Below are 25,964 nucleotides of genomic sequence, written 5' to 3' on the forward strand. Positions count from 1 at the left end.
GGCTATTGTCCTTCTGGCGGCTGAGGCTGTTCTAGTTGATCTTCCTTTTTTGGTATTTTTAATTTTAAAGTGAAAGATCTACTATTAGCTTTCAAAATTTGTACGTTTTGACTAAATGGAGCAGACGAGATATCGACTCTTTTTTTAGCTGTTGAAATTCTAGCGAATCTCAATGGTAAAAGTCCTATTTTATCAACATTACCCTTGGTCTGTTTGGACTTACGGGTAGTGGTACTTTCGGGCTTTTCAGGTTTTTCAGGTTTTTCAGACTTTTTAGATTTAGCAGATGCTTTTGTCAGATTAATCTTAACTTTGTTAGCAGGTGGTGGTTGAACTGGTTGCACTGGTTGTACTGGTAGTGTCGGTTGCACTGGTGGTGCTGGTGGTGCTGGTGATGCCGGAGCGACTGGCGCGGCTGCCGGCGCTGCGGCTGAAGCCGATGCTGATTTAGCATTCATTGTAATGCTTGGCTTGGAGACCAGTTTTATTTTTGGGGGTAAATGAACCTTTAGAAGAGCTTCCCTCTTGATGACCACCTTGTTATCACCCAAACAGCGGGCAACAAGCCGCTTATCTCTTGGAATAGGCAAAACGACATTAAAGCTATCGATCAATGAATACATGATTCTTGTAATGTCAAACAACCTTTTCTTCTGGTAGAGACTCGTTACCGGAACGTGCAAAACACTCCACAAAATAGTCTTCAGAGGTTGATAGTCTCTGAATTGTTTTTTCAACAAAGTGAGCAATCCTCTAATACTTGACCTCATCTTCTGTTGTCTGCGCTCATTAATTTCAGATTCAGGATTCTCAGTAATGAGAACAGTATCCTCATTTGTATCATCTATGGAGAGGCTCTCGGGATTGATTTGTTTTGCTATAGAGTTGAGGTCATCATCCAATTTTAGCTGCAAGCCTTCGGTGGCAACGAAATTCAAACTAGTAACGAACACATCCACCAACTTTTCCTTGACATACACATCTGGCGTATAACAGAGAGCTAAGAAAAAATACTTCAGAGCCTCCTTGTTCTTCAACCCACCTTCTAACAAAAGTATCTTAAATGCCAGCAGAGTAATATCTTGAAGGCCTTCTCTATATCTTGGAATACCATTGTCTAAGGTCAAGCTTATCTCACATAGGGTCTGCTCTAAGACCTCATTTAAATCATCAAATTTGTATAATCCTTCAGTGTTGAGTTTCAACTTCTCTGCCATTAGCTTTCTTCTGACAAGCAGCTGGTAAGTGGGCATCCAATCATCTAGATTGGCATACCTGTGTAGTTGATCCAGTACCTTATTTAAAAATTCTTGGTCCTTTTTATTGCTGATACAGCAGTCAACTGCAGCCTCTATCAAACTGCATAGGTAATGCGTGTCATCATAAAGATTTTCTGAATTTTCATTGTAAGTGAGGATATCCAAAACAAATTGTTTGACAAAATGTGGGCACTCATTTCTCTCGTTTCTAACTAAGGCCAAAAATTTGGGGATATTTTTTTGCAAGAAATATTCTTGGAAACTCGTAAAATCATTATTCAATGGAATACTGGATCCTTCGTAACAGAACAAATTTTGGAAAATCTTGATAAGGTGCATTGCACCTCCCGTAAAATGGGCTGGGTCGTGGTCTTTCATTGTATACCTAGCCAGGGCTTTACAGGCCTCCAATCTTACACCGTAGAAGTATCTTTTATCCATGGCGGTTCTAGTTAAAATGGAGGAGTATATTTGAGAATTATTCGGAGAATGAATGATAACATCTTCAAAATACTTGATACTCTCGACTTGAGCCTCCACATCGCTATCCTGCTGTAGCTGTGAAGTGAACATATAATCAGGTTGGTTCACATAGATTTTACAAATCCATTCGAAATCAGAATCTATTCTTATCCATTCAAATGCCTCATTCTGCCTTTGTGCTTCATTTCCATCCGTAGTAACAATAGCGTCCGTCAGGTCCCAATCTTTACAGTCCTTTGGACTACTCAAAACAGTTCCTAATCTCTGAATAGCGCTGTTATCAATTTTTTCTTCTTGGAACTCCAAATCTTCTTCCAAATCCGGAGAAGCAGCTTTATTAGAAGGTCTCCCCACATTTATCTTTCTATTTCTCAATCTTCTGTACTTTGTGTTGTACTGGATATCGAGTTTGGTGAAAACGTCCTTTAACTCTACTATGTGTTCATAAGGTGTACCATCTGCTTCGTGGATTCTTATAGTCATGGAACCAGTAAAAAATGGCGTCATTGCTCTGACGGGATGTTGTAAGTGATTCAATGCACTTGAACAGAAGCCTTCTTTACCCACAATTTTATCTTGTGACAGTTCTTGGTCCTGACATTGCCTAATACCCATTTCAACCATCATCCTTTTTTTATTGAATCTTTGCGTTACTCTAAAGATTGGAACACCAGAACCATAGATCCATTGTTGGAAGAAGCTTTCCAATTTGTTTTTATTTACACGTTCACACACGTACTGAAAATGTGACGATGAAAGTGAGTTATTCGGCAGGTCTCCAGACATAGCCTGTAAGAATATCTTAGGGAGAATACGTGACATTCCGAAAGAACGCTCCGTTTTTGTCATTCTGCGATCCAAAATGTATAATACCATGGGGGCTTTTAGCTTGATGAACTCCAGATCTTTGCTCGTTCTCGAAATGGGCATTGAAGCAGTGGTGAATGTAGCCCCAATAGGTGGCTTTTCCCAATCCTGTTCAACGATTGCTTCACTGTTCATTTTTAGTCGATATTTGAATTCATTGTTCCCCAGAATTTTTCTCAAAAATTGGAATACCATGTAACCTGCCATTCCTAAACAGCACCATATATCATTTATTTCCATTGGTGTGATATTCACTGCCGCCCACTGGACTGCTAGAGACCAAGCCAATTCATTTGTTGTCGGCAGCATAGAGTCTATAACTTCCGGTGGATACAATAACCTTGTGTTACAAAGCGTCAAGCTTGCAAAATCCATTGTGGAGCAGACTAATGTGGGGAGAAATAAAATCGAATAGGAAGTGAATGGATAAGAACCAAATTCCTTGGCATAAAAATCCATAATCTTTTGACAGACTATTGTAGTGTTCAAAACTGTCTTCTCATCCACGTCTTGTGTAGGTAACGTGTAAATCCTTATTGGAATAACATCATTATTTTCGATATCATCAATAATATCATTGTTATCTGCTTGACTGGCTTTTTTTGCTTCGTAATTTTCATCTGGATCTTCATCCAATGCGTCTTCTCTAGATTGTAGAGAAGGAAGAGCCCATACATCGAAGGCTCCCACGGCCCAGCCGATATGATGAGGAGCCACTGGGTTAAATATCTGGAAGGAGAACAGACGTTTGGACATATCTGTGGGGTGAGCACCTTCTTTCATGGTAGAGAATTCGGAACAACACACCTGAATATCTCTGTTAAGCGGATTACTCTCGTCCTCTTCCGCGATATCATAATCATCTTCTTCATCTTCATCGTGGTGGGAATCCTTTTGCTCCTTATTATCCTGTTTTGTATCCGCCTGTTCTGTAGTGGAATCCTGACCATCAGTATTTTCCTTAGGCTGTTCCTCCCGATGAGTTTCTTCTTCCTTGCCCGTATCATCCGCCTCATGTACTTGTTTCTCTGTCTTCTTTTTCTTTCCATCAAGTTCTAACTGCCCAATAACTTTCGAAGTACCAATATCTCTAACTTTCCTTGGAACGCTAATTTCAATTTCCCAAGTGCACTTTTCATCAAGCATATTGACACATGGCATCCAAGATGATGCAGTAGCTGCAAGCTCAGCGTTCGTTGTATATGCATTCCACAGATGGGGTTGGTTTTCTGCAACTGTGTCGAACCGAAGACCTGTCGTAGGATTGCTTAATTCATACTCAATCTTTATACTTATTGGGGAGAATACTGCATCTTGAGAAGCTGGTGTGCCCTTAATTGAAGGAGTAATAGGAGTGTAATTAGTCAAGGAATTGGCATCCTGTAATGATATCTTGATAGATGAGGGAATCTTTATAATAAGCTGCGATTTAGTACGATCCTCAGGATGTTCGTTTAAATCTGCGAATTTTGCTCTTAAAAAATGGGATTGTTCCACAGAATTGAATTGGTACAGCGGATCTTTTCCAGATTGCGTGTATCGTTGTGCATAACTTCTAAAAGGATCATCATGTATGTAGTTGTCACACCTTCGATTTTCCACCAATACGTCTTTAACCTTAATTCCTTTACAGTCCAATGTAATATACGCTAAGTTTTGAACTAACGGTATCAGGATGATATCTGCAATTCCCTTAACATTATGACAGGAAAGGTCAACATCTAATGACAGTCGCTGATGGGCAATTTTAAAATTGCGGAAGGGCTGGGGTTCCGATAGAAGAGGCGTCACCTGGCTACTTCTAGGAGTTGCAGCCTTGGGGAAAGACATCCTATCTCGTTAAGGACGCTCTATACGCTCTAGCAACCTTTATAGAAGATCTAACGGCGGTTTAAAGGTTCCTGCCGATACAATAACAATGCAATTGCATGTCATTTGGTGCTTGTTGGCCATCGGAGATGGACGTCGCTTGCCATCGTAATACCAACTTTTTTTTCAAAGGGAGAGCCACCTCGTATTAGGTGATGATAATAAACTATTGAATATTTAAAATATAATAACATTGAAATATTCGAGTATTTCAAAACTGTCCATAAAACTGGATTCAAATTTACAAATGAAGTTCTAAGCCGTTCTCAAGAACTGAGCTTGGCAGGATTGCTCTCTTGTATTTTTTCGATCAAAATTTGTTAATTTCTTGTCAATATTCGTCAAGACTTTTCTTTAGCAATTGTTATTAACTCGTACGTACTTCTACTTATTTGGTGTTTTACTCTCATTACTTCTAGGCAATCCATGCTGCTTTCTAAGAAATTATTCTCATCGATATCCTTTTTAATGCCCTTCCAGATTAGCTACGATTCAATGTCGTAGATAAGAAAAACCTACCATCAGAAACCAAAGTACGGTCATTTTTGGCCATATCTTCCAATACTTCTGGATGCAACGTAGGATATGAAGATAAATTACCCGCGCGGATCACGGGACCCCTCCATATCGAGTATATAAGACTGCCGGCACCTTGGTTGGGTCCGATTTGACCTTCTGGTGGTAGTGAACCGCTTACCGGTTCTTCTAAATGGACGTATGCCAAACGATTACCATCTTGAGAGCTTCTTTCCAATTCCCCAAGTATATATGCATATTGGGCCACGCTAAGAAAATGTGACGAACTGGCATAGGGCGAAAAAGATATACCAACTCTTTCAACTCCGATAGTATTCGCGAGCGCCTCTACCACCCGTAGCGTAAGCCTAGCCCTGTTACCGATGGACCCGCCGTAGTCGTCTGCCCTAGTGTTCGATTGAGGATCTAGGAATTGGTTCAAAAGGGAGCCATTGACATGATGTATTTCAACACCATCAGCACCAGCTAGTATACAATTCTGAGCCGCTTGCACGTAATCCCTCACAAACTGATCGACAAATTCTTGGTTAGAAGGATCAGTCCCCTGAAGACCACTATCGGTACCATTTGCATTCAAAGAAACTCTACCAAAAGATTCAGCTAAATCGTTAGCATCTGCAGGACTGCCCCAATTAGCCAATTGAACAAATACGTAGGAATTGTTCATGTGGATTTGTTCGAATATTTGTCTCCAGAATTCCATCTCTTGCGGTGTCCATGCTTTGACGACCTCGCCATTATTAGGGGGTGACAGCAACGTAGACTCAACAATGACTAATGTTCCTGGTGTCTGAGATTTAATGCCATAATACTCTGGGAGCGATTCCAGCTGAAGGGGCATGGAATCAATGGTACTCATCCTTGACAAAGGTGGCATCACAGCACGATGCAAAGGTCTAACATGACCTACTTGAATGGGATTAAAGATATTCGGGTCTCGTAAATCGAAAGACGACATGAAAAATGCTATTGGAACTAGTTATTTCGTCAGCACATTAAAGGTGTCTTCTTACGCTGCTCTGCTCTAAAGCGATTATAAATACTTGTGCGCAGTGCGGTGATCAGAACTGTAACTGCGATGCTAGCCACACAATCAGGTCACCCCATGTCATTGCACATGGTATGTTATAATACAATTGATTTCTCGCAATGAGATGATCTACGTTCTATTGTCTTACATGTTTTAGATTTTCAAGAGATATAAGTCTATACGAGTAAACTCCTTAGTAGGACTAAGTTGATTCTATGCTAAACGTATTCTCTAGGCTTAACATTACCGCTAGCCAACCATTAAATGTTGGGTAATTAAGGTTTCCTTGTTCTGCGAGGGATTCTAGCTTCCGTGTCCCCTTGCCCCTCTCCGTCGATCCTCCTCGTAGAGTCACGTGCGCTTTCCATACTTTCCCCCACTTTCCTCATTAATAACAACTTCCTAAGGAGGTATCTCTACCCTATCTGGAAATCCCCATAATTCTACTCTTGGCATAACAATGAAAAAAAATAATAATAATAATAATAATAATAATAAGATTCATAGATCTACAGGGTACAGCTGGGTCATGCCGGATTTGACCAATAGCACCTTTAAGCTCACGGTTATTTTTCTATTCTCACATGCTCGCGGCCTTTCATAGTAACTAGGAGCATTGCCCTTTGTGTGCTTACCTCCGGTTGCAGCGGATTATCGCTGTCCTCCCTTCCTACCTTGCTAACCGTAAATGGTTTCTTAACGATCGAAAATCGAAGACGAGGGGCATGATAATTACTCAATTACACTGCAACCTTTTTTTCTAGGATATAAAGAGAGAAGTTGTCAAGGTGACTGATCGTCGACCAGAACATTTAAATTGGCAAATTAGAGCTGACTATTCAAATGATTTTGAAACCACTTGTGTTAAGATTAGGACCCGTCGGATTTGCCAAAGAAGCATGGAAATCCCTCGAAAGAGTAGCCAATGTCGTTACACTAAATGAAGATGCTACGCGTGAGAGCTTTCTCAAGGAATTGAGAGATCCCAATGGTAAATTTTCTAAAGTAAGAGTTATTGCAAGAACTTTTGATAGTGTTGCTCAAACCGGTAAATTTGATAGAGAAATTGCAGAAGCCCTGCCATCATCAGTGGTTGGTGTGTGCCATTTAGGTGCCGGTTATGATCAGGTTGATACTACACCACTTAAGGAGAGACATATCCAAGTGACACATGTCCCCGGTGTAGTTAACAATGCAACTGCTGATACTCATGTTTTCCTACTTTTGGGAGCGCTTCGTAATTTCAATGCTGGGATAAAGAGCTTAGAAAAGGGCGATTGGCCATCAAAGGGACATGCAGCAGGTGCTGAATGGGGTCATGACCCAGAGGGTCACGTCGTTGGTGTTTTGGGTCTTGGTGGTATTGGTGGAACCATCGTTGATAGGTTGAAACCATTTGGATTCAAAAAATTCATCTACCACAACAGACGTAGAATAGCACCAGAGTTGGAGAAGGGTTGTGAATACGTTTCCTTCGATGAATTGTTAAAGCAAGCTGATATTATTTCAATTAATATTCCATTAAACCCAAATACGAGACACACGATAAATGCAGAGGCATTCTCAAAGATGAAGGATGGTGTCATTATTGTCAACACGGCTCGTGGTGGTGTTATTGACGAAAAGGCTTTGATTGAAGCGTTGAAATCAGGTAAAGTCAGTAACTTTGCAGCTGATGTGTTTGAACACGAGCCTGAGGTTCCGCAAGAATTGAAAGAAATGCCACAAGTATTGGCGATACCTCATATGGGGACAGCAACTGTGGAAACCGCTAAGCACATGGAGGAATTCCATGTTAGCAACGTAGAATCCATCATTCGTACCGGTAAAGGTAGGGCTGTGGTTCCTGAAGTTATTGATGAACCATGGTTAAAAGATTGTAAACCACTGATCAACGCACCTCTCTAATCAATGGAAACGTCTAATTCAATACTTATTTTTAGTCCTTTTTTTGATGGTATACGCTCTACAGATAGATACATATTTAACTTCAAGTTAAAAGCTATACTTTAATGTGATGGAACTCCAGGTCCTCCTGCTTCTTCAACGTCTTCTTCTTCCCAAATGCAAATTGGCCCGCGTGGTTAACTTGTATCATGAGAATAATAGACCAAACAAGGCCTAAAATCAAAAAGATAAATGCATAGAATAAGAAGCGTTCACGGATGTGAAAGTGAAGCATCTCAAGCCACGATTTCTCATATATTTCATCATCGTGTGCCAAATGGTAGTTAAAGAACCCTAACCCATATTTCAAAATTGGTTTGTATCCACCAGCGTCTGTAAATGTGTCCAGATGGAGTACATAGCTTAGGTCGCCTGTATCCTGGTATGCGTGCTCATGAATTAACGCAGCATCAGTTGGGGGTGGAATCATCGCTGTAGTAATTGTTTGTTTGTTTTTACTAGCAGGTAGAAGTATTATAATTTTAGTTTACAATTCTTGCAACTTGTGATAATTTTGGCGACCGATGATGTTGACACTTTTTTTTCTACATTTTTCTACCATACAAACTAAGATAAAAATGATAAATAATACAAATGCGAAATCAGGTTGTAAAAGGAGCTCTAGTAGCTGCTGTCCTTTCCGTAAATTTACTCCTGTACATGAAACTATTCTACACATTTTCAGACCGTCTCTTCTGGGCTTCTATGGCTAGTGGTAGAATCACTTTCGCTGCTAGAATCCACGTCTTCTGCAACACACAGGGTATCCCAGAGCAGATTCTTCAAAGTAAACTCTTGAGCTACGCTTTGGTCTAGCAATGACAGTTGATCATTGGGGAAAAGGAATGGGAACGTAAAACGGATAATAACCGTGAGTAAAAGAACAATGGGGAAAAGAATAGCTGCAATAGTGTTCGTTATGGCGAACTCGCCTGCAAACCCTGCAAGACTGAAACAAAGGAAAAATATCAACCATCTGTTTTTCACCTTCTGTAGTAAAGAGGTAGTGTCCTTGAGTCTCTGCTCTGTGAATAGCCACAGCACTCTTCTTAAAATTACGTTACCCGTTAATCCATTCACACCCATAATGAAAAAAAGTCCGGAAAGAACTGCCTGCGGTATCTGTCCTAAACATATCAGTAGTGGTCTGGTCATGGTTCCTATCATCATTAAACCCTGAACAGTATTGGTGAACCTTTGTTCGACACAACGCACAATATTGCCGTCTATATCGTGTACTAATAGGGCTTCTGTGTGTAATGGTGCCTGTGGAATTAATCCATTGGGCGCAGGTATACCAAGGACACCTGCAACACCTGTAGTAATCCCTAACAGTAGAAAGTCATAGTGGAAAGTTGCAGGTTTCTTCAACTTATACTCATGTCTCTGAGCCATTAAGGAGGAAACATTGTGATCGAAATAAAATAAAACGGTAAGGATAATGCCAAAAGGTAGGGCAATAAATACATCCTTTGTAGCAATTGATTCGTACGCCAACCACGTAGATTTGTCTCTTCTTGTGGCTGAAGTGGGATGGAAAGATTTAGTAATGGGTAATTTTTGGAAATTCACATCGTTCAAGTAACCACCAAAATGCGTAAAAGCTGACCAAAATAAGACTGACAACGGTGTTGCATAATCTGAGATGAAAGTTCTTAGGGGATGGTTGAGAAGAGGCGTTATAGAGAAATTCTTGAACATAATACCAAATATTGCCATGACAATGGCCACTACAACACTGGCAAAACCACCTTCTACATCTTTACCGTGTTCCTTACTATCGAATTGTTTTGTTAAAACTTGAATACCTTTTTGAATGTAAACTATGTTGATGAAGAGTCCAAAAATATCACAGGGAAACGTAGTGACATATTGCAATAGCGCAACCGCATTGCTAAACACTAGAACGAAATGCAGTATCATAGACCATATACAAACCCAAAACATGAATCCAAAGTAATTTGAGCTCCAATCCTTAACAATATCGTAGATCGTATAGTTTAAAATGGAAATAGGACCAGTGACACCAACTATACAAAGTGGTTGTCCGCCTAATACACCAAAGACAATGCCTGCCATTGCACTCGATAGCAACACTTCATTAACGCCATAGGCATGATCAGTTCGATCAAACATATCTTGTGCGAACGCCAGGGCAGGTAAGAGATTACTGAAATAGGTGTCCAGCACCGCAGGTATGACTCTGTAGTCCCAAGAATCCCTCCAATCTGATCCATATAGCGGTATTCTGTCCTTAAGGTCTAACCATATGCCAATTCCTGGAGGCGGAAATTTGTAACGATGACGACGGAGACGGGGACGTGATTTACTTCTTACCGTCTCCTCTTCTTCTTCTCTAGCCACATGCCTATGTTCATCATCATTTGTGTTTTCCATCTTTGAATTATCATCAGCTGTCTCCTCATGCAAACTCCGAAGTACCTCAGGGTCTTGATCTACCATCCTAAAAATCTATTCACAAGTACTAATGGTTAATGGTCTCTCAGAAAGTATACGGGAGGACCCTGTATATCGATTCGAATAGACTCTTGTGCCTTTCATTCACCATATACTTTTTTGCAAAAACAATAATAATATCCGTACTTAACAAGTCAGGTGAGATAAAAGTTAGTAGTGGTAGTTGTTGTAATGATGGTAGTAGTATAAATAGTACGATAAACAGAAATATTACAGGGAGGGTAATTGAAGTCCATATAAGGCTTTCTGGTTAGTCCAGTGTACCTCTTGTAATGTAGTTGAAATCCGCAAGTAGGAAATCATAAAGGGCCCACGATGGCCAGATAGTTGACAAGTGCCAGATAGCATGGGCATCTACTTGGTATGCGTAGCTGAAGAAATCAAATAATTCGAGGGACATTGCCAACGACGTGATGACCACCAGTAGAATGGGCTGTAGACAAAGCGCATAAATACGCTTCGTATATAATTTTACCGGCATGTTATGTGCTTTCTTCCTCTCTTGTAAAGAACGGTAGTTTTGGAAAGAAAGGGCAAATACCATAATGTACTGTAGGATACCAAATGCAACGTTAAACCTCATGTTGTAGGTATAGGACCATTCAATTGCTAGTCTTAGCACATGGAGAGAGAAAATGGCTCCAATAATCCATGTAAAGATTTTTGCCAATTGAGGTCTCTTGTCCAATCTAAAAACTCGGGTAGCAATTGCGTGGAATGACGATATGACGGTACCACCAGCCCAAAAGTAATCCATTTTCTCAGTCAGTGGGCGGTCTCTTAAGTGGAAGGTTGTACTCGCTGTCCACGCAAGCATACCTGCAATGCTAACATAGACATAATTTTGTAAAAGTACCGATTGTCCCGCATTACCACCTTTTTGAGCCTTGTGTAACAATGCTTGCAACATTTTATAACCTCTGTAATGGGGTATAAAATTACCAATACTAAACAATGCGGAAAAAAACTCTTGGACACCAAACAATCTCTTAAAGGGCCATTTACCATGGAATTGCAAGAAAGGATCACCTTTTTCCATTCTCATGTGCGTTACGATTTGTTGGCATTGGTAATCGCAATCAGAAACACAATCCCATGCCAGAAAATGTCTAAGCAAAACTGGCGTCTTGGCAAAAGGAACACTATTGAACCGGTTAATTCCAGTGTTCAATAGATCAATATCAGAATTACGACACACTCTGATATATTCACACGCATCTTTACACTCATCAAAAATATCTAGAAGATCACCAGGTGATGCACTTGCAACACCTAGCAGCAATAAAATCCACAGAAGACTCTTCATATTTTTTGGATGAATTGTATACCGTGCTGTACTGTATGGCGACAACAACGGGATCCTCCTTTCTGCCTATACCTCTCTCTAGTAAATGGTACTCTGATGAACCGCGTCGGCATGTTAACGTTTATTTTTCAATATTGTCGAGGGAAACGAAGCCAATCAAGAGTATACTGGAGAAATCACATAGGGAACCAAAAGCAACCGTCATCTCTAACGTCTGCCTACCACACGTGATGCAAGTATTGATCTTGTCTCTATTAGAAAGCTTCTGACGTCATTATTCTTGTTAAACCGTTCCACTAGTTCTTGTTTCTGTTCATCGGATTCTAATGGTGGTACTGTCTCTAGCAGGACGAATTGGTCTCCAGAAACGTCTAGTGTCAACTGACATTCCTGCAATGGGTTCTCGTGATCCCAATGGTCGAAAATAAACCTTAGAGTACCTTGTTGAGATGCATCTACACGCATTCCTAATAGCTCTTCGTAAAGTTTAACTTCAGGATGATCCTTCTGTCGTTGTCTGAGCAATTGTGCACGTCTCTGATCAATTTCTCTTTGCTTTTGAACCATTAGGGATTCCAATTCTTTACTCTCCTCTACTAATGCACTTTTTTGAGATTGCAACTGCTGCTGGCGTATTCTAAAGGTACCCAATCTTGACCGAGAACCTTCGGCATCCCTCTGGGCATTCTTTTGGTCCTCTTGCAGTTTGATTTCAAGCTCTTTAAGCTCTTCTAATTTGTCTATTAACACCCGCTGACGAGTTCGCAGTTGGCTTACAGCATCCCTGTATGACTGTACTGCGACAGCCGCTGAAGAAGTCCTGTCATTCAACGCATGGTGTAAATGTTGCTCGAATTGTACCATGCGCTCTCTGAGCCTGCCAAAATCCTCCATTGCTGGCCACCTTTTATCTTTCGTTCTCGTTTATTGCTGTTGTTGTCGCAACTAGATCTCTAATATAACAACAGACCGAGCAACGAACAGTTAGATTAAACTTACACTCTAAAGTAACAGGGGTAATCGAAAGCTTGAATCCATTGAGATGCCTGTTAGTGGTGGTAGTGATCACGGAAGCAGTAGCACAGCTTCCAAGCCCGTTCAAGATTTGCCAAGTTTTAAGCTGCTTACTTTTAATACATGGGGGCTCAAATGGCTTTCTACAAATCGGAAAGAGAGATTAAGGGCTATTGGTGATGAGTTATCAGGACGTTTCACGTCGGTCCCAATACCTGGGAGTGATAACATCGAGCTCGGCAAACGTCATTCTCAATTTGAACAGTACGACGTCGTGGCATTACAAGAGGTATGGTGTCAAGAGGATTGGGATTACATCGTAATGAGATGCAGTGAGAACTACCCGTACCACAGGATTTTCTATTCAGGAATCATTACAGGTCCTGGCTTGGCTATTTTGTCTAGGATCCCAATTGAATCCACTTTCTTGTACCGTTTCCCCCTTAACGGTAGACCAACTGCAGTGCACAGAGGTGACTGGTACGTGGGTAAATCGGTTGCCATTACACTATTACAACAAATAGATAATAATACACCTCCATTGGCCATTATGAACAGTCACATGCATGCGCCTTACGCATTGCAGGGAGATGCGGCCTATGCATGTCATAGAGCATGTCAAGCTTGGGATTTTGCCAAATTGGCTAATCTCTACAAAAAGGCAGGCTATGCCGTTATTGTTACAGGAGATTTAAATTCAAGACCCGGTTCTTTACACCACAGATTGCTCACAGATGAAACTGATCTGGTGGATTCCTGGGAACAATTATACGGTCAACAGGATCCAGAAACGCTTGCTAAGTTGAAACCTTCGGAGCAGATCATTTACGGGTGCACCACTTGTGACTCGAATCTAAATACCTATAGATTGGACAAGAGACTTGATGAAGCCTGCAGACTTGACTATGCACTAGTCGATCCTGACCGTCTACTGCCAACGGCAGCAGGTGCGCGCTTTACAGAAAGAATACCTGGTGTAGGCTCATTCTCTGATCATTTTGCATACACATGCACTTTAAAACTTTTGCCAAGAGCTTCCTCAGATATTCCACTTCCCATGACAGCCAGCCAAACAAGAGAGAAATTGATTCAAAGGTATGCTAATTATCAAGAGATGTTACAATGTTTAGCACAGTATGTGGTAAACGCCAAGAGGCAAAAACTGTTGAGATATACACATCTTGGTTTATCGATAATCGTTCTCATCTTTTCCTGCTTCTTGGCATTTATGACCGATTGGGCAGCAATCTTTTGGGTTTTGTTTATCGCAGTAGTGTGCATTACGGGTCTACTAGATGGATTATTGGCCTTCATGTTTGGTGAGAAGGAATTACGTGAATTGCGGGAAGTAGAACAAGAAGTCATCGGAGCTCAACAGTATCTACAATCGCAGCTAGATTTTAGAAACAAACTATAAACATACTAGATTGCTGTACTCAAATAAGGTATGGTTAAATAATTTTCGATCGGAGTTGCATCTGTTCCTGCGTGAATTTTGCAGATTTCGTCAATCTTGCTTTACTTTTTCTTTTCGGTTAACAAGCTCTAAGACTCGTCCGTGAATCGTCGTCACAATTGCTAGTAGGGGTAGTAAATCTTGTGGAATACTGAAGTCGATGGAGATATAAAGGATATCTAAATATCGCTAAACCCTATCTACTATTGGAAGTTCTAGCAAAGGAAGGATATATCGTTCTATTCTATCCAAATCTCAAAACGGATATCCCGATTTCAACTTTGGTTCTTTCAATCAGTTATTCCTACCTGACTCAAAATTGAAAATATTATACAATGGATATTAAGGGTAAGGTACCTTTCCTTCGCAAGGTAGAAGGATCGTTTAGGAAGAAGGATTCTTCAAATAAGAAAGGGGAAAAACCTTCCCATAGTAACAAAGCAAGTTCGTCTATTTCATCCGCCGAAACTTCCCCAAGCAAAAGAGCCGATGATTCCGTGACTACTCCAGAAGGTCAAGTAGGAAATCAAGATGACTCCGGTGATGCTGGGGGATTGGACACTGCGAAAGCCAGATATACACCCAAGAGCATTGTGGAATTATTGACCACTGCAAGTGTGGTGGCAGGAATGGGAGAGCAACAGCAGGCCAAAGATGTAGCTGATGAACTCGATGGTGGTGATATCGATTCTGACGAGTTTGTGGACGCTAAGAGTGAAGTGTCAGTGGAGCCCGCAAGTGGTGGGAAAGTAGAAGATGTGGATGTTTCTAGGGTCGATGACGGCAAGTATTCTAATGAACAAGCTGGATTTGACGGCACAACTACTGCTAGATCCCTGGGTTTCGATCTCTCGGTCGAACCTGTAGAGAAAACCCGCGATTACATCAATAGTTTAGACCTTACTAGGAGGAGGACAATGATACAAAAACTGGTGGACCATTTTAAACTGAGTGAGGATGAGAAGTTTGTTGGTGATTTTCCAGCATTTTTACTGAAGGACGTTCTAATACAAGGCCAAATCTATTTAACTTCTATGCACTTGTTGTTTTTCGCCTATTTGCCTACTAATTCTGATGAAGTGCAATTGAGTGGTAATTTAAACGTCCACTCTAGAATTAGGGGTTCTACTAGATATTGGGCCGTCCTAAGAAATCAGTCTTTGTCCCTGTACAGTTCGCCTACTGAAACTTACTTCCCAGAACTTGAGATTGATTTAAAGACCACCGCAAGTATTACCGCTATTCAAAGTAAAACTACTGGGAAGCCAACAAATAGTTTCAAAATTGAAACAAAGAAGAGGAATTTCACTTTCTCTGCTGACTCTGAGTTTGCTGCTAAATCATGGACTAATTCCCTCAGGAAACAACATTTTGCCGCTCAAAACGCAAATCAAAATTCTGTCAGTTTGAAAATACCCTTGGTGAACACAATGGAAGTTATAGATGAACCAGTTCTGGAGTATGCTTCTACTGTCAGAGTAAAAGCTGTAGAAAGTTCTGTATCTGGTGTACATGTGGAATTTGTGTTTGTATTTTTGGACAATTCCAGCACTACTCTCAAAAGGCATATTGATGCACAACTTGAGCTTTTGGAACAAAGTGGTATACCTGCCTTGGGGCGTGTTTTTTCAAGTGGACAAAATGTGGTTTCCGATTCCACTGATGCTTCGATCAGGGGAAAGAATCCCAACGATTCTAATGAAGGTGCCGATGTTAGCAGTCCCAAAAGAGCGTCTCATCTTCACCACATTTTGCCCCATTTTCCTCGCCGTCAAGGTTCCTCGTCCTCTGAAGAAAAATCTAGTGGTTTATCTTCTTTAAAACCAAAATTTGGATCTAACAGTCGTGGTAATGGAGACACCGATGCCAGTAGTTCTAGCAGTCATTTACTAATCCCAGTGAAAAGTGTAGTGCAAAAGCCGAAATCCTTTGTGCAAGATTTTAATACGAAAGCTCATGTTACAACTGGTAATGGTTCTTGGTCCTCTTCCTCAGATGTAGACGAAAATGCTACTGAATCTAAAAAGGGACACCAACATAGATATTTCAGACACGGCCTGTGGAATAACAAGCCAATTCATTATCGTAACACCTCTGTCCCCTTCGGTGATGAAGATCCTTACTTGGCCTCACCAGACGAAAATAAGGCAGCAAATGAAAAGTTTAGAGAACACTTTCATTTGGATTCAAATGCTAATTTGATTGGTGCCTATTTCGCTCATTTGAGTAGAAACATCCCTGTTTATGGTAAAGTTTACTTGTCAGAAGATATGATGGGATTTAGGTCTCTTTTGCCGGGTACCCACACCAAGATGAATTTACCGCTGGTCGATGTTGAAGCCTGTTACAAGGAACAAGCTTTCAGCTTTGGTTATGAAGATTTGATTTTGGTAGTTCGTGGCAATAATGAATTGTGCTTTGCATTCAGCAGTACTGAGGCGAGAGATGATGCAGAAAGTATTATTCGAAAGAGGATGGAAGTTTTGAAATTAAGAAGAAGGGAAATTATGAACCCCACCACAAATATCTTAGAAGTTGATCCTCATTTCGCTAAGATGAAGCTAGTTGAGGACAAAATAAACGCTGGGGGTATCGATGCTCCTCTGGTGGTAGACAAGAATCCTTACTACGCCACTACCATCAAACCCCATGGAAAGAAATTGAAAATTGGTCTTTTAACGATTGGTTCTAGAGGAGATGTGCAACCATATATAGCATTCGGTAAGGGCTTACAGAAAGAAGGTCATGACGTGGTCATTATCACTCATGGGGAATTCCGTGAGTTTGTTGAATCCCGTGGTATTGCATTTGACGAAGTTGCAGGTAATCCTGCAGAGTTGATGTCTCTCATGGTAGAACACGAATCTCTGAATGTTGGTCTTCTGAAAAATGCAGCTACTAATTTCAGAAGTTGGATTGCTGAACTGTTGCAGACTGCATGGAAAGCTTGCGTGAGGTCAGAAATAGACGTTTTAGTTGAGTCGCCCTCTGCAATGGCTGGTATTCATATTGCCGAAGCTCTACAAATTCCATATTTGAGGGCTTTCACCATGCCATGGACCAGGACAAGAGCATATCCTCATGCTTTTATCGTTCCTGATCAACCGAAGGGTGGTAACTATAATTATATGACTCACGTTCTTTGGGAAAACATCTTTTGGAAAGGTATCAGTGGCCAAGTTAATAAATGGAGAGTTGAAACCTTGGACTTACCGAAGACCAATTTGGAATTAATGCAGCAAAGTAAGGTTCCATTCCTTTACAATGTTTCCCCCTCGATCTTCCCCCCAGCCGTAGACTTTTGTGAATGGGTTAAAGTCACCGGTTATTGGTTTCTAGATGAGGGGCAAAGTTACACACCACCTCCAGATCTGGAAACCTTTATCGCCAAGGCCAGAAAGTTGAATAAGAAGTTAGTCTACATTGGATTTGGTTCCATTGTTGTTTCTGATGCAAAGGAGATGACTAAAGCCATCACTGAAGCTGTCTTGGAGGCTGATGTGTACTGTATTTTGAATAAAGGTTGGTCTGATAGATTGAGTTCTAAATCTGATAAAAAGGAAATTGAAGAACCCCTCCCTGAATCTATCTACAACTCAGGTTCTATTCCACACGATTGGTTGTTTCCTCAAATGGATGCTGCTGTTCATCATGGTGGTTCCGGTACCACCGGTGCAAGCTTGAAAGCGGGCTGTCCAACGATTGTGAAACCATTTTTTGGTGACCAGTACTTTTACGCCACCAGAGTTCAAGATATCGGCGCTGGTATTGCACTAAAGAAGTTGACTGGCAAGTCTTTAGCTCGTGCCTTGAAAGAAGCTACGCATAATGAAAAGATGAAGATGAAAGCTCAAGAAATTAAAGAGAAAATTTCTCTTGAGGATGGTGTGAAGACAGCCATTAACTGTCTATATACCGAGCTAGAATATGCAAAGAGTCTTGTGGTCGTAAAGGCGGAACAAAGAAATAGCCCAAGGAGCCGTCTCCTCGAACTTCCCTCTTTTGCAGCTCCAAAGTTACCTGATTTGAATTTGGAAAAGACTTTCGCATTCTTGTAACAAGTTCTCTAGTCCTCTTAACCACCCTACAGATTGGCATTGCTGATCAATCTTATTATTACGATTAATTATTTTTACGAATTATATGTTTTGACATTCACGAGTATAATATGCACGTACTATTACAAGTCTAAAAAAGACACTTACTTATTATTAGTTCGTGAGTAAACTGTCTATGACCATCACCAATTAGTAACTTCTTCAGCTTCACCGAAGACTGATTCTGTTGGAGTTTCAATTGAAGTATGACTTTTCCAAGGACGAGGTGGAGCTTCCATAAATTTGCCTGCTTCTTCTTTCAAAAACCTCGTCATTAGTTCATTGATCAATTTAAATTCTAATAGAAATGCATCGTGACCCTCTGGAGATTCAATCTTTTCTAGATGTGCATGAGGCATGTTTTCAGCTAGAACTTCTTGTTCTGAATAGGTGAATAATCCATCAGAATTAATACCAATAACTAATGCAGGGGTTTCAATGGATTGTAATACTAGATCTATATCTTCTTCGAATTCTTCTCTATCTCTGGCCAAATCGTGAGTATCTAACTTACGAGTGATGGCAATGTAACAGTTAGCGTCAAATCTGCCGATAAATTTACTACCCTGATATCTCAGGTAGCTCTGTGCCGAAAAGTATGTCTGTGCTGGCTTCACTTCTTTCACTTCACCTGTAGCAGAACTTAATGATGTTGTTGATGACAAAGAACGTATTGAATCTGTGGAGTTAGAGGAAGAGATGCTTGAACGTTTTTGACTCACATCACTAGATGGTGTATGACCATCGTTATGAATTTGTAAAGACTGTTCGCTGACAGTGGCTGGTTTACGCAAAGTCGGTGTGACTGCCTTCTTTGATTGTGCTAATGAAGGTACCCTTCTAGAAAATTTCTTTTCAAAACTGTTTCTAGAGCGGTAAGTGAGTAGAGCAGACATACGGGCTGCACTTAATCCGGCGATTGGAGGATCATCTAATGGATAGTAGCCACCTCTATATTTGGGATCCGAATAGATCGACTGTCTTTGAGCTTCTGACCATGAAATACACCATGCAGAATGTCTTGCAGATGTCGCTAGTGCAATCACATTTTTCACATAATCATCACCATACATTGCAGCCCACTCCAACGCTGTCATACCCCCCATGGATCCACCAACAACACATGCAACGGATTTCACACCTAACGATTCCAGAACCATTCTGTGTGCCTTTACATCATCACGAACTGTACAGAGCGGAAATTCGGGACCATATGGTTTACCAGTCTCTGAATTAATGGACAATGGTGAGAATGAACCATATGGAGAACCCATAGAGTTCAGGCAAATGACTAAGAATCTCGAAGGATCAAATGCCATATTATCTCCCAAAAGCGGACCCCACCAATCAGAAACATCTGAAGATCCAGTTAGAGCATGGCATATCACCATACAGTTATCACCTTCGGCATTAAGGTTACCCCAGCTCTTGTAAGCGATTGGAAAATTACGGATAGATACTCCTGATTCTAAAGTTAATTCTGGGATTTCTACAATTCTCTGGTCTCTCACTAACTTCACATATGGATTCGTTGGTGTTAACTCTTCGACATCCACTTCACGCAGAGTCTTTGATGGAATCGTTCCTGACATAATAGCTCTAATGTTGATCTGACTAAGCCCTTTCTTCTTTAAATTGACTCTTGTAAGGGATACAAAATTGGAAACTTGTAGATGGTTCCAATGACCTCCTATCCTTGATTTTAGTTATAAGCAGTAGATCTTGATGATCGGTTTCTAAACGACTTCTTGATGGGTCCAAGCTTTTATATTATCAGGGCCACACATACGTGGCTCGCTTAACTTGAGGATGCCTTTGCTTGAAGAAGTTAAAAATCGAGGTAAAATAGGAAAATAGTCGTGTCACGTGAAAGGTTTATCACACTGTGGCGTTTGAGACATAAATTATCGCGGGGGAATAAAAGCCACAGTATTCTTCGCACGTGATTCTTTAGTCACGTGTTAAGTGTGTACTTTTAGCCGCCCAAAGGATCGTAATGATTCAATTCAATTTCTAGTATTTGGTTGAATTTCTCTTGGCTCGCTTGGATTTTCTTTAATCTCCTCTCTTTCATCCTGTTGCAGAGAAAGTAGGTAGTTTAATTCACTGTTAGGCCTGTCAATGAGTTCTTGGAAAGGTCCTGATTCTACCACAAACCCGTCTCTACCAAGTACAACGACTCTTGTACTATGCGCAATGGTGGAGATTCTGTGTGCAATAGAAATCGTTGTGAGTCCACGCCTTACACGTTCTTGTAAGGTACGTGCTACTATCTCTTCACTTTGAGAATCAAGGGCACTAGTAGCTTCATCTAACACTAATAGGGCAGGATCTAGTAAGAACGCCCTAGCAAGAGCAACTCTCTGCTTTTGACCACCGGAAAGTTGAGCACCTCTGGGCCCTACTAAAGTTTCTAGTCCATCAGGGAAATTTGATAAGAATTTGGAACAGTTTGCCTTACCGATAGCTGCACTAACACGCCTTTCATCTTGGGCTACACTTGGGGGAACCGCGTATAAGATATTTTCTAGAATGGTACCGTTGAACAAGACTGGTTCCTGATGTACAACGCCAATTAAACGTCTGTATTTCCTCAAGTTGAAAGTGCGAAGATCCGTATCGCCAATGGAGATTCCACCTTGATCCACATCATAGTACCTTACCAATAGCGATGCAATAGTGGATTTACCGCTACCGGAGGGACCCGCAATACAGATGTGTTCACCAGGTTGAATAGTTAGGTTCAAATGATTAAAGATCTTTTTGTTGAGACGAGTAGGATAAGTAAATGATACATCCTTAAAGGAAATTGGCAGATTACGAATGGAAGTAGGTCCTTTACCTAATGTTGGTGCAATCGCAGGCTTACGATCATTTAATTCAAATACCCTGGCCGCTGCACCTGCACCTTTCATCAGTTCTGAATAGAAGTTAGAGAGACCAAACATGGAACCACCGGTATAAACAGCATACATCATAAAACTGGATAAATCACCGACTGTAATCAGCCCACTTTGGATCATACTTGCACCGGACATCAGAAGGGCCAATAATGATATGTTACCCACAAATCCTGTGGAACCAAAGAACATACCAGAAGTAAGAGCCTCTTTCAATCCAATGTCAAACACTTGACGCACTTCTTTTGCATAGCGACGAATTTCCTTTTTCTCACCGACGTAAGATTGAATTGTCTTGGTGGCTCCCAGCTGTTCTTCGGCCACTTTAGTCAATCCACCGACAGATGTTTGTAATTGCTTTGACAGATTTCTTATCTTTTTACCATAGATAATGGCCATAGCACCAATTGGCGGTAGCATGAGACCCATAACACAGGTCAATTGCCAAGAGATGTAAGTCATCATACCAAATCCTACAAAACCCTGAATAACGGCACGAGTACCATCTGATACATTTTGAGTTAGAGACTTGGCCACAATAGAAGAATCGGATGATAATCTTGAGATCAAATCCCCGACACGATTCCTATCTAAGAATGCCGAATCTTGATCCAATGCAGCTTTCATGGTGCGCGTTCTCAATCTGGCTACTAATCTCTCACCAGTAACTTTTAAAATTATAATACGCCCACAATTAGCAAATGCTCCAGCCACAAAGATACCACCCATGATGACACAGAATTGCTTTGGTGTAAACCCGTAGATAGTTCCCTCTTCTTTATCTTTATCCTTATCATCACCATCGCCGCTTTCCTGTTTCTCATTCTCAGATGGACTAGAACTTTTGGCAAGATCCAAAAGTTTACCAATAACTGACGGAAGTAACATGCTGACAGTACTAGATATAACAATCAGACATAATGCACCCATAATATACCATACTTCTGGTCTTGCTAATCCTAGTAACCGCGTAATATCTCGAAATCCTGAGGAATTCTTCTCATTTGATGAAAGTTCAGCTATTTGACCAGTTTTATCAGTATTAGTAGTGTTGGGTTGCTTAGCATTTGAACTGTTCCACCTAGCTTGCATTAATGACCCCAATGGCTTGGAAGGCATTGGAGTTCGTATCGCCAATTTTCTTAGTCTGTTGAAGGATTGGGGACATATTGTGCTTGTAGGGAGTTGGCGGCCCAAACCAAAGTGCAATTGCCTCTGTAGAACAAGAGACTTCCTCAGACAGGCAATCATCTGGAATGCTTTGAATCTCTAACGATTCACAAAGGGTGTAATTCATCATCATGAGTTGTTGACATTGGTTTGAAAAATCGATCTTCCAACATTTCAGCGGGCACTGCCACGTGAATGAAAAAGTATCAATTATAGCTACAACGATCCATATAATTATAAAATATACTATAAAAGAAGATGTGAACTGAAATCTTCTTTGAATTTTGGGATTTCAGAATGTCCTAATGATCTTTGTCCTGATCTTTGTCTTTATCTTTATTCTCGATTTTTTTGTTCTTTTTTAAATTGTTACTTTTTTATAAGCCTTCAACTTGATTATATTACTTGGAATATGGATTCACTGTAGCTGAAGGCATGAATCTAGAGAACCCATTATCCATTGCATTTTTTGCTTTGGTTGGTGGTGGTTTTGGTTGTCCTGGTGGTTTGTGTTGTCCTGGTGGCGGATAAGGACCAGCTCTTCCACCATAAGGATACATTTGTTGGTTGGGGCCCATTACTCCTGGATGCATCCTCTGTTGAGGAGGGAACCCATTCACATAGTTTCTATTGGGTACTCCATTCATTGGATATGGCCGTGGAGGTCCGTATACATGAGGACGGTGGTGATTAGGGTTGGGGTATTTTCTGTGGTGACTTTGTTGTGGAGGGTAGTTGTAAGAAGGGAAGCCGCCAACCTGCTTCATCATGGGTTGAGGGGGATAATTAGTTAGTGGAGGTTGTCTCTGGCCATAGGGCATATTTGATAGGGGTGTAGTCCTTGGTTCATGCCCGTATGGGTTAGCAGCACCTGCGGGAGGCAAATTGTTATTTATGTTCTTTGCATTCATATCTTCGACAGGATCCGGTTTCTGTTGTGGTAATTTGCTCACATTTTGATTGTGACCTGAAGGTGGAACTGTTTCAAGTCCTAATCCTCTGGCATTTACACCGTTGAAAGGATCTTCGGAAGAAGCATCTGAAAGACTTTCATTCCCTGTATGTTTACTATCCATTTCCAACATTTCATTTTGCTCCATAAAATCAGGATCAAAAACATTGTCTTCATCTCCACGAGTAGCATCTGCACTGGGTGGCTCTTTATCCCACGGTGAAACTTTCTCCTGTGGTACTCTTCTCTCGGGACCTGGTGCTGCTCCAATGTTTAACTCGTTGATCCTTTTGGCCAAATCATTGAATTCTTGGAAAGCGTCTTCCTCTTCATTGGTACTATCATATTCCTCTGGACTCAATCCTTCAGTCTCCGTTTCTTCATTTATAATGTTAGCTGTGACTTCTCTCATGCCACTGCCGTCATCACCATGATGCCTATAAGGATTATCGAACAAGTGCTCACCAACTTGAGGGGAGGTATCAGGTCCAGCATTTTTACCAAATGGTGGCAATGAATATTTATGATAGAGGTGGTCCAATTCTTTGTGTGATTGAATGGTAGGATTTCTTGTTGGATGCAATTTGTTATCACCGGTGTCGTTTTCCTGATTTGCAACTGGGTCTTTAAGAGGTGAAGTATCGTAGCTTTCGACCATTCTACCGAATTTCTTACCTGGAGATTTTGATTTGGAGCTATCATCTTCGCTATAGATACTAGTAGCAGCTGTTGATTCGATCTCACTTTTCTTGTTGTCTCCAACTTGTAGTAGATTGTTAGATCTTGAGCTCATCACTTCTGGTTTAGCATTTAACATCTTGTCGTCACTTATTGAACCAGAATTGGGTAAAGTTAATTTATGATCCGGCGATAGCGTCGCCTTATTGGTTTTCTCTACTCTTTCAGGTTTCACTTCAGGTAACAGTGATGGTGAAGAGCCCCCAAGTACAGGTGTAGAACTAATCGCAGGTGAGGATATTGCTCCCATAACACCAGCACTAGTACCGCAACCTGAATAGCCGCTACTCATCTTATTAGTTAGAATTTCTTTAATATTATCAGTCCAATCGTGAGAACTCCATGAGGCGCTAGCTGGCGAACGGGATAGTGGTAGTAACTCTTCCACTTTCAGATAATGTACATGTGGCAAAGTGGGGAGACCAAATAGTAAAGACTTGGGATCGTCCTTATTGGCAATTAATTTTTTGGGTCTACCGTATAATTTGAAGGCGTTCATAGCGGGAATTAGAAAACGAATGGTGGTATCATAACCAGGAACTGCATGATGCTTTTCAGGCATAATGAAAACGCTTGCCTCTTGTGGCATATCTTTCTTCTCAAATTTCAAACTTCCTTCTAATTTTATAATGGTAGAACTATCAATGAGTTGTGGTGAAGATGGGTATACTGCATATAGTCTCTCAGAAGTAACCACAGTGGCAATTGCTTGATTTTTCTTCGTCTTTTTATCATTTTCGAAGAAACTGATTTGTCCCAGTGCGCTTTTCTTTCTACTATTGGGTTGAGTTATAGTGGCAAAGCACCTTTTCCAGGGCATCCCTGCACCAAATCTAACACTAACCCAATCTTCGTAGTCAAATTTCGAATCCAACAACGTTTTAATATCACCCAACTGTGCACCTCTACTTGATAAAAATGCCCCGGTATAAGCTTCTTGTAAAGAAGTACATTCGAAAAGACTCAATTGAATGGCTGCATTCCAACCAGATAATGCATCCTCATCATTGAACTGCAGAAAGTACCGGTTCTTTAGTGTCGTAGAAACCACTAAAGTATTATTTAGTTTCTTGTTACTTTCAGTGACAACAGCCTCGGTACCATCTAGTGATTTAACTGCAGCATCTGCAAAATTGACGTAGCCAGGTTTCGATGTAACTTGCTTCAACTTATATTTGGATTCTTTAGTATTACAAGCTGCTAACTCTTTGGCATCCCAAAGAGCAAGTTGTGTACCCACTAACATACCGTAGACCTCCTTCCATTTACGAGATCCCGGATTACCGTCGCTCTTCAAATCTTCTAATATCAGGAAAACACCTTCACAGTACCTCCTGTGGGCATGAGCAGACAGAAGAGTGACGATAGGTACCAATTCAAGTGGTATATTATCCGTATTGGAACTCTCTTGTGGCAATGATGGTGGTATTCCTGGTGAACTAGAGTTGGAAAAAATTCTAGGGGAGGAGAACGCCTGTACAAAACTGCTACGACGACTCCTGGGACTACCTGATCCAACAGATGATGCATCGTCCTGTGCAAAGATCTTAGGAGGCGTAGGAAACTCTGGGGTCTTGGACCCTGAAAAAATTCTCATGGTTCAGAAGAGCGGTAAACAAAACTCAATTCAATTTAATCTTGACCTCCAGATTTTCTACTTACGACCAAGCACTAAAGAACCTCGATAATTTAATTCCTTCCTTTTTTCAAAGATCAAACTTTAATGTTGTTTGTTTCTTCTTTGATCCGATTGTTTGTATTTTCTTCACTCTTTTATGAGGCGTCAAAGGCGAAGAAAAAAAATTAAAAAGCTACCAAGCCGCCAAAATGTCAGTAAATATGGAAACAGGAAAAATGAAAT

General features: G+C 40.9%; 12 protein-coding genes across 12 annotated transcripts; 3 read left to right on the forward strand and 9 right to left on the reverse strand.

Moving 5' to 3' along the window:
- Positions 1–2: 2 nt before the first annotated feature.
- TAF2 (transcription initiation factor TFIID subunit TAF2) lies at positions 3–4,439 on the reverse strand (the record flags this gene model as incomplete). Its single annotated transcript, XM_002497888.1, has 1 exon — positions 3–4,439. The coding sequence occupies one exon, from the start codon at positions 4,437–4,439 to the stop codon at positions 3–5; it is 4,437 nt and encodes a 1,478-aa protein (XP_002497933.1).
- Positions 4,440–4,959: 520 nt separating this feature from the next.
- On the reverse strand, positions 4,960–5,973 carry ZYRO0F16852g (uncharacterized protein; the record flags this gene model as incomplete). Its single annotated transcript, XM_002497889.1, has 1 exon — positions 4,960–5,973. The coding sequence occupies one exon, from the start codon at positions 5,971–5,973 to the stop codon at positions 4,960–4,962; it is 1,014 nt and encodes a 337-aa protein (XP_002497934.1).
- Positions 5,974–6,888: 915 nt separating this feature from the next.
- On the forward strand, positions 6,889–7,953 carry GOR1 (glyoxylate reductase; the record flags this gene model as incomplete). Its single annotated transcript, XM_002497890.1, has 1 exon — positions 6,889–7,953. The coding sequence occupies one exon, from the start codon at positions 6,889–6,891 to the stop codon at positions 7,951–7,953; it is 1,065 nt and encodes a 354-aa protein (XP_002497935.1).
- Positions 7,954–8,047: 94 nt separating this feature from the next.
- ZYRO0F16896g (uncharacterized protein) lies at positions 8,048–8,422 on the reverse strand (the record flags this gene model as incomplete). Its single annotated transcript, XM_002497891.1, has 1 exon — positions 8,048–8,422. The coding sequence occupies one exon, from the start codon at positions 8,420–8,422 to the stop codon at positions 8,048–8,050; it is 375 nt and encodes a 124-aa protein (XP_002497936.1).
- A 251-nt stretch (positions 8,423–8,673) lies between these two features.
- Positions 8,674–10,455, reverse strand: BOR1 (Bor1p; the record flags this gene model as incomplete). Its single annotated transcript, XM_002497892.1, has 1 exon — positions 8,674–10,455. One exon carries the CDS (start codon positions 10,453–10,455, stop codon positions 8,674–8,676), a length of 1,782 nt encoding a protein of 593 aa, XP_002497937.1.
- A 265-nt stretch (positions 10,456–10,720) lies between these two features.
- On the reverse strand, positions 10,721–11,776 carry PER1 (Per1p; the record flags this gene model as incomplete). Its single annotated transcript, XM_002497893.1, has 1 exon — positions 10,721–11,776. The coding sequence occupies one exon, from the start codon at positions 11,774–11,776 to the stop codon at positions 10,721–10,723; it is 1,056 nt and encodes a 351-aa protein (XP_002497938.1).
- Positions 11,777–11,983: 207 nt separating this feature from the next.
- On the reverse strand, positions 11,984–12,670 carry SPC25 (kinetochore-associated Ndc80 complex subunit SPC25; the record flags this gene model as incomplete). The annotated part of the gene is made up of 1 exon (XM_002497894.1): positions 11,984–12,670. The coding sequence occupies one exon, from the start codon at positions 12,668–12,670 to the stop codon at positions 11,984–11,986; it is 687 nt and encodes a 228-aa protein (XP_002497939.1).
- Positions 12,671–12,818: 148 nt separating this feature from the next.
- Positions 12,819–14,207, forward strand: ISC1 (inositol phosphosphingolipid phospholipase; the record flags this gene model as incomplete). Its single annotated transcript, XM_002497895.1, has 1 exon — positions 12,819–14,207. One exon carries the CDS (start codon positions 12,819–12,821, stop codon positions 14,205–14,207), a length of 1,389 nt encoding a protein of 462 aa, XP_002497940.1.
- Positions 14,208–14,581: 374 nt separating this feature from the next.
- Positions 14,582–18,304, forward strand: ATG26 (sterol 3-beta-glucosyltransferase; the record flags this gene model as incomplete). Its single annotated transcript, XM_002497896.1, has 1 exon — positions 14,582–18,304. One exon carries the CDS (start codon positions 14,582–14,584, stop codon positions 18,302–18,304), a length of 3,723 nt encoding a protein of 1,240 aa, XP_002497941.1.
- Positions 18,305–18,486: 182 nt separating this feature from the next.
- Positions 18,487–19,935, reverse strand: MET2 (homoserine O-acetyltransferase; the record flags this gene model as incomplete). The annotated part of the gene is made up of 1 exon (XM_002497897.1): positions 18,487–19,935. The coding sequence occupies one exon, from the start codon at positions 19,933–19,935 to the stop codon at positions 18,487–18,489; it is 1,449 nt and encodes a 482-aa protein (XP_002497942.1).
- Positions 19,936–20,349: 414 nt separating this feature from the next.
- Positions 20,350–22,494, reverse strand: MDL1 (ATP-binding cassette permease MDL1; the record flags this gene model as incomplete). The annotated part of the gene is made up of 1 exon (XM_002497898.1): positions 20,350–22,494. The coding sequence occupies one exon, from the start codon at positions 22,492–22,494 to the stop codon at positions 20,350–20,352; it is 2,145 nt and encodes a 714-aa protein (XP_002497943.1).
- A 320-nt stretch (positions 22,495–22,814) lies between these two features.
- On the reverse strand, positions 22,815–25,700 carry SKG3 (Skg3p; the record flags this gene model as incomplete). Its single annotated transcript, XM_002497899.1, has 1 exon — positions 22,815–25,700. One exon carries the CDS (start codon positions 25,698–25,700, stop codon positions 22,815–22,817), a length of 2,886 nt encoding a protein of 961 aa, XP_002497944.1.
- Between the last annotated feature and the right edge of the window lie 264 nt (positions 25,701–25,964).

Source organism: Zygosaccharomyces rouxii (genome assembly GCF_000026365.1).
Source record: "Zygosaccharomyces rouxii strain CBS732 chromosome F complete sequence".
In the NCBI taxonomy this organism is placed as follows: domain Eukaryota; kingdom Fungi; phylum Ascomycota; class Saccharomycetes; order Saccharomycetales; family Saccharomycetaceae; genus Zygosaccharomyces; species Zygosaccharomyces rouxii.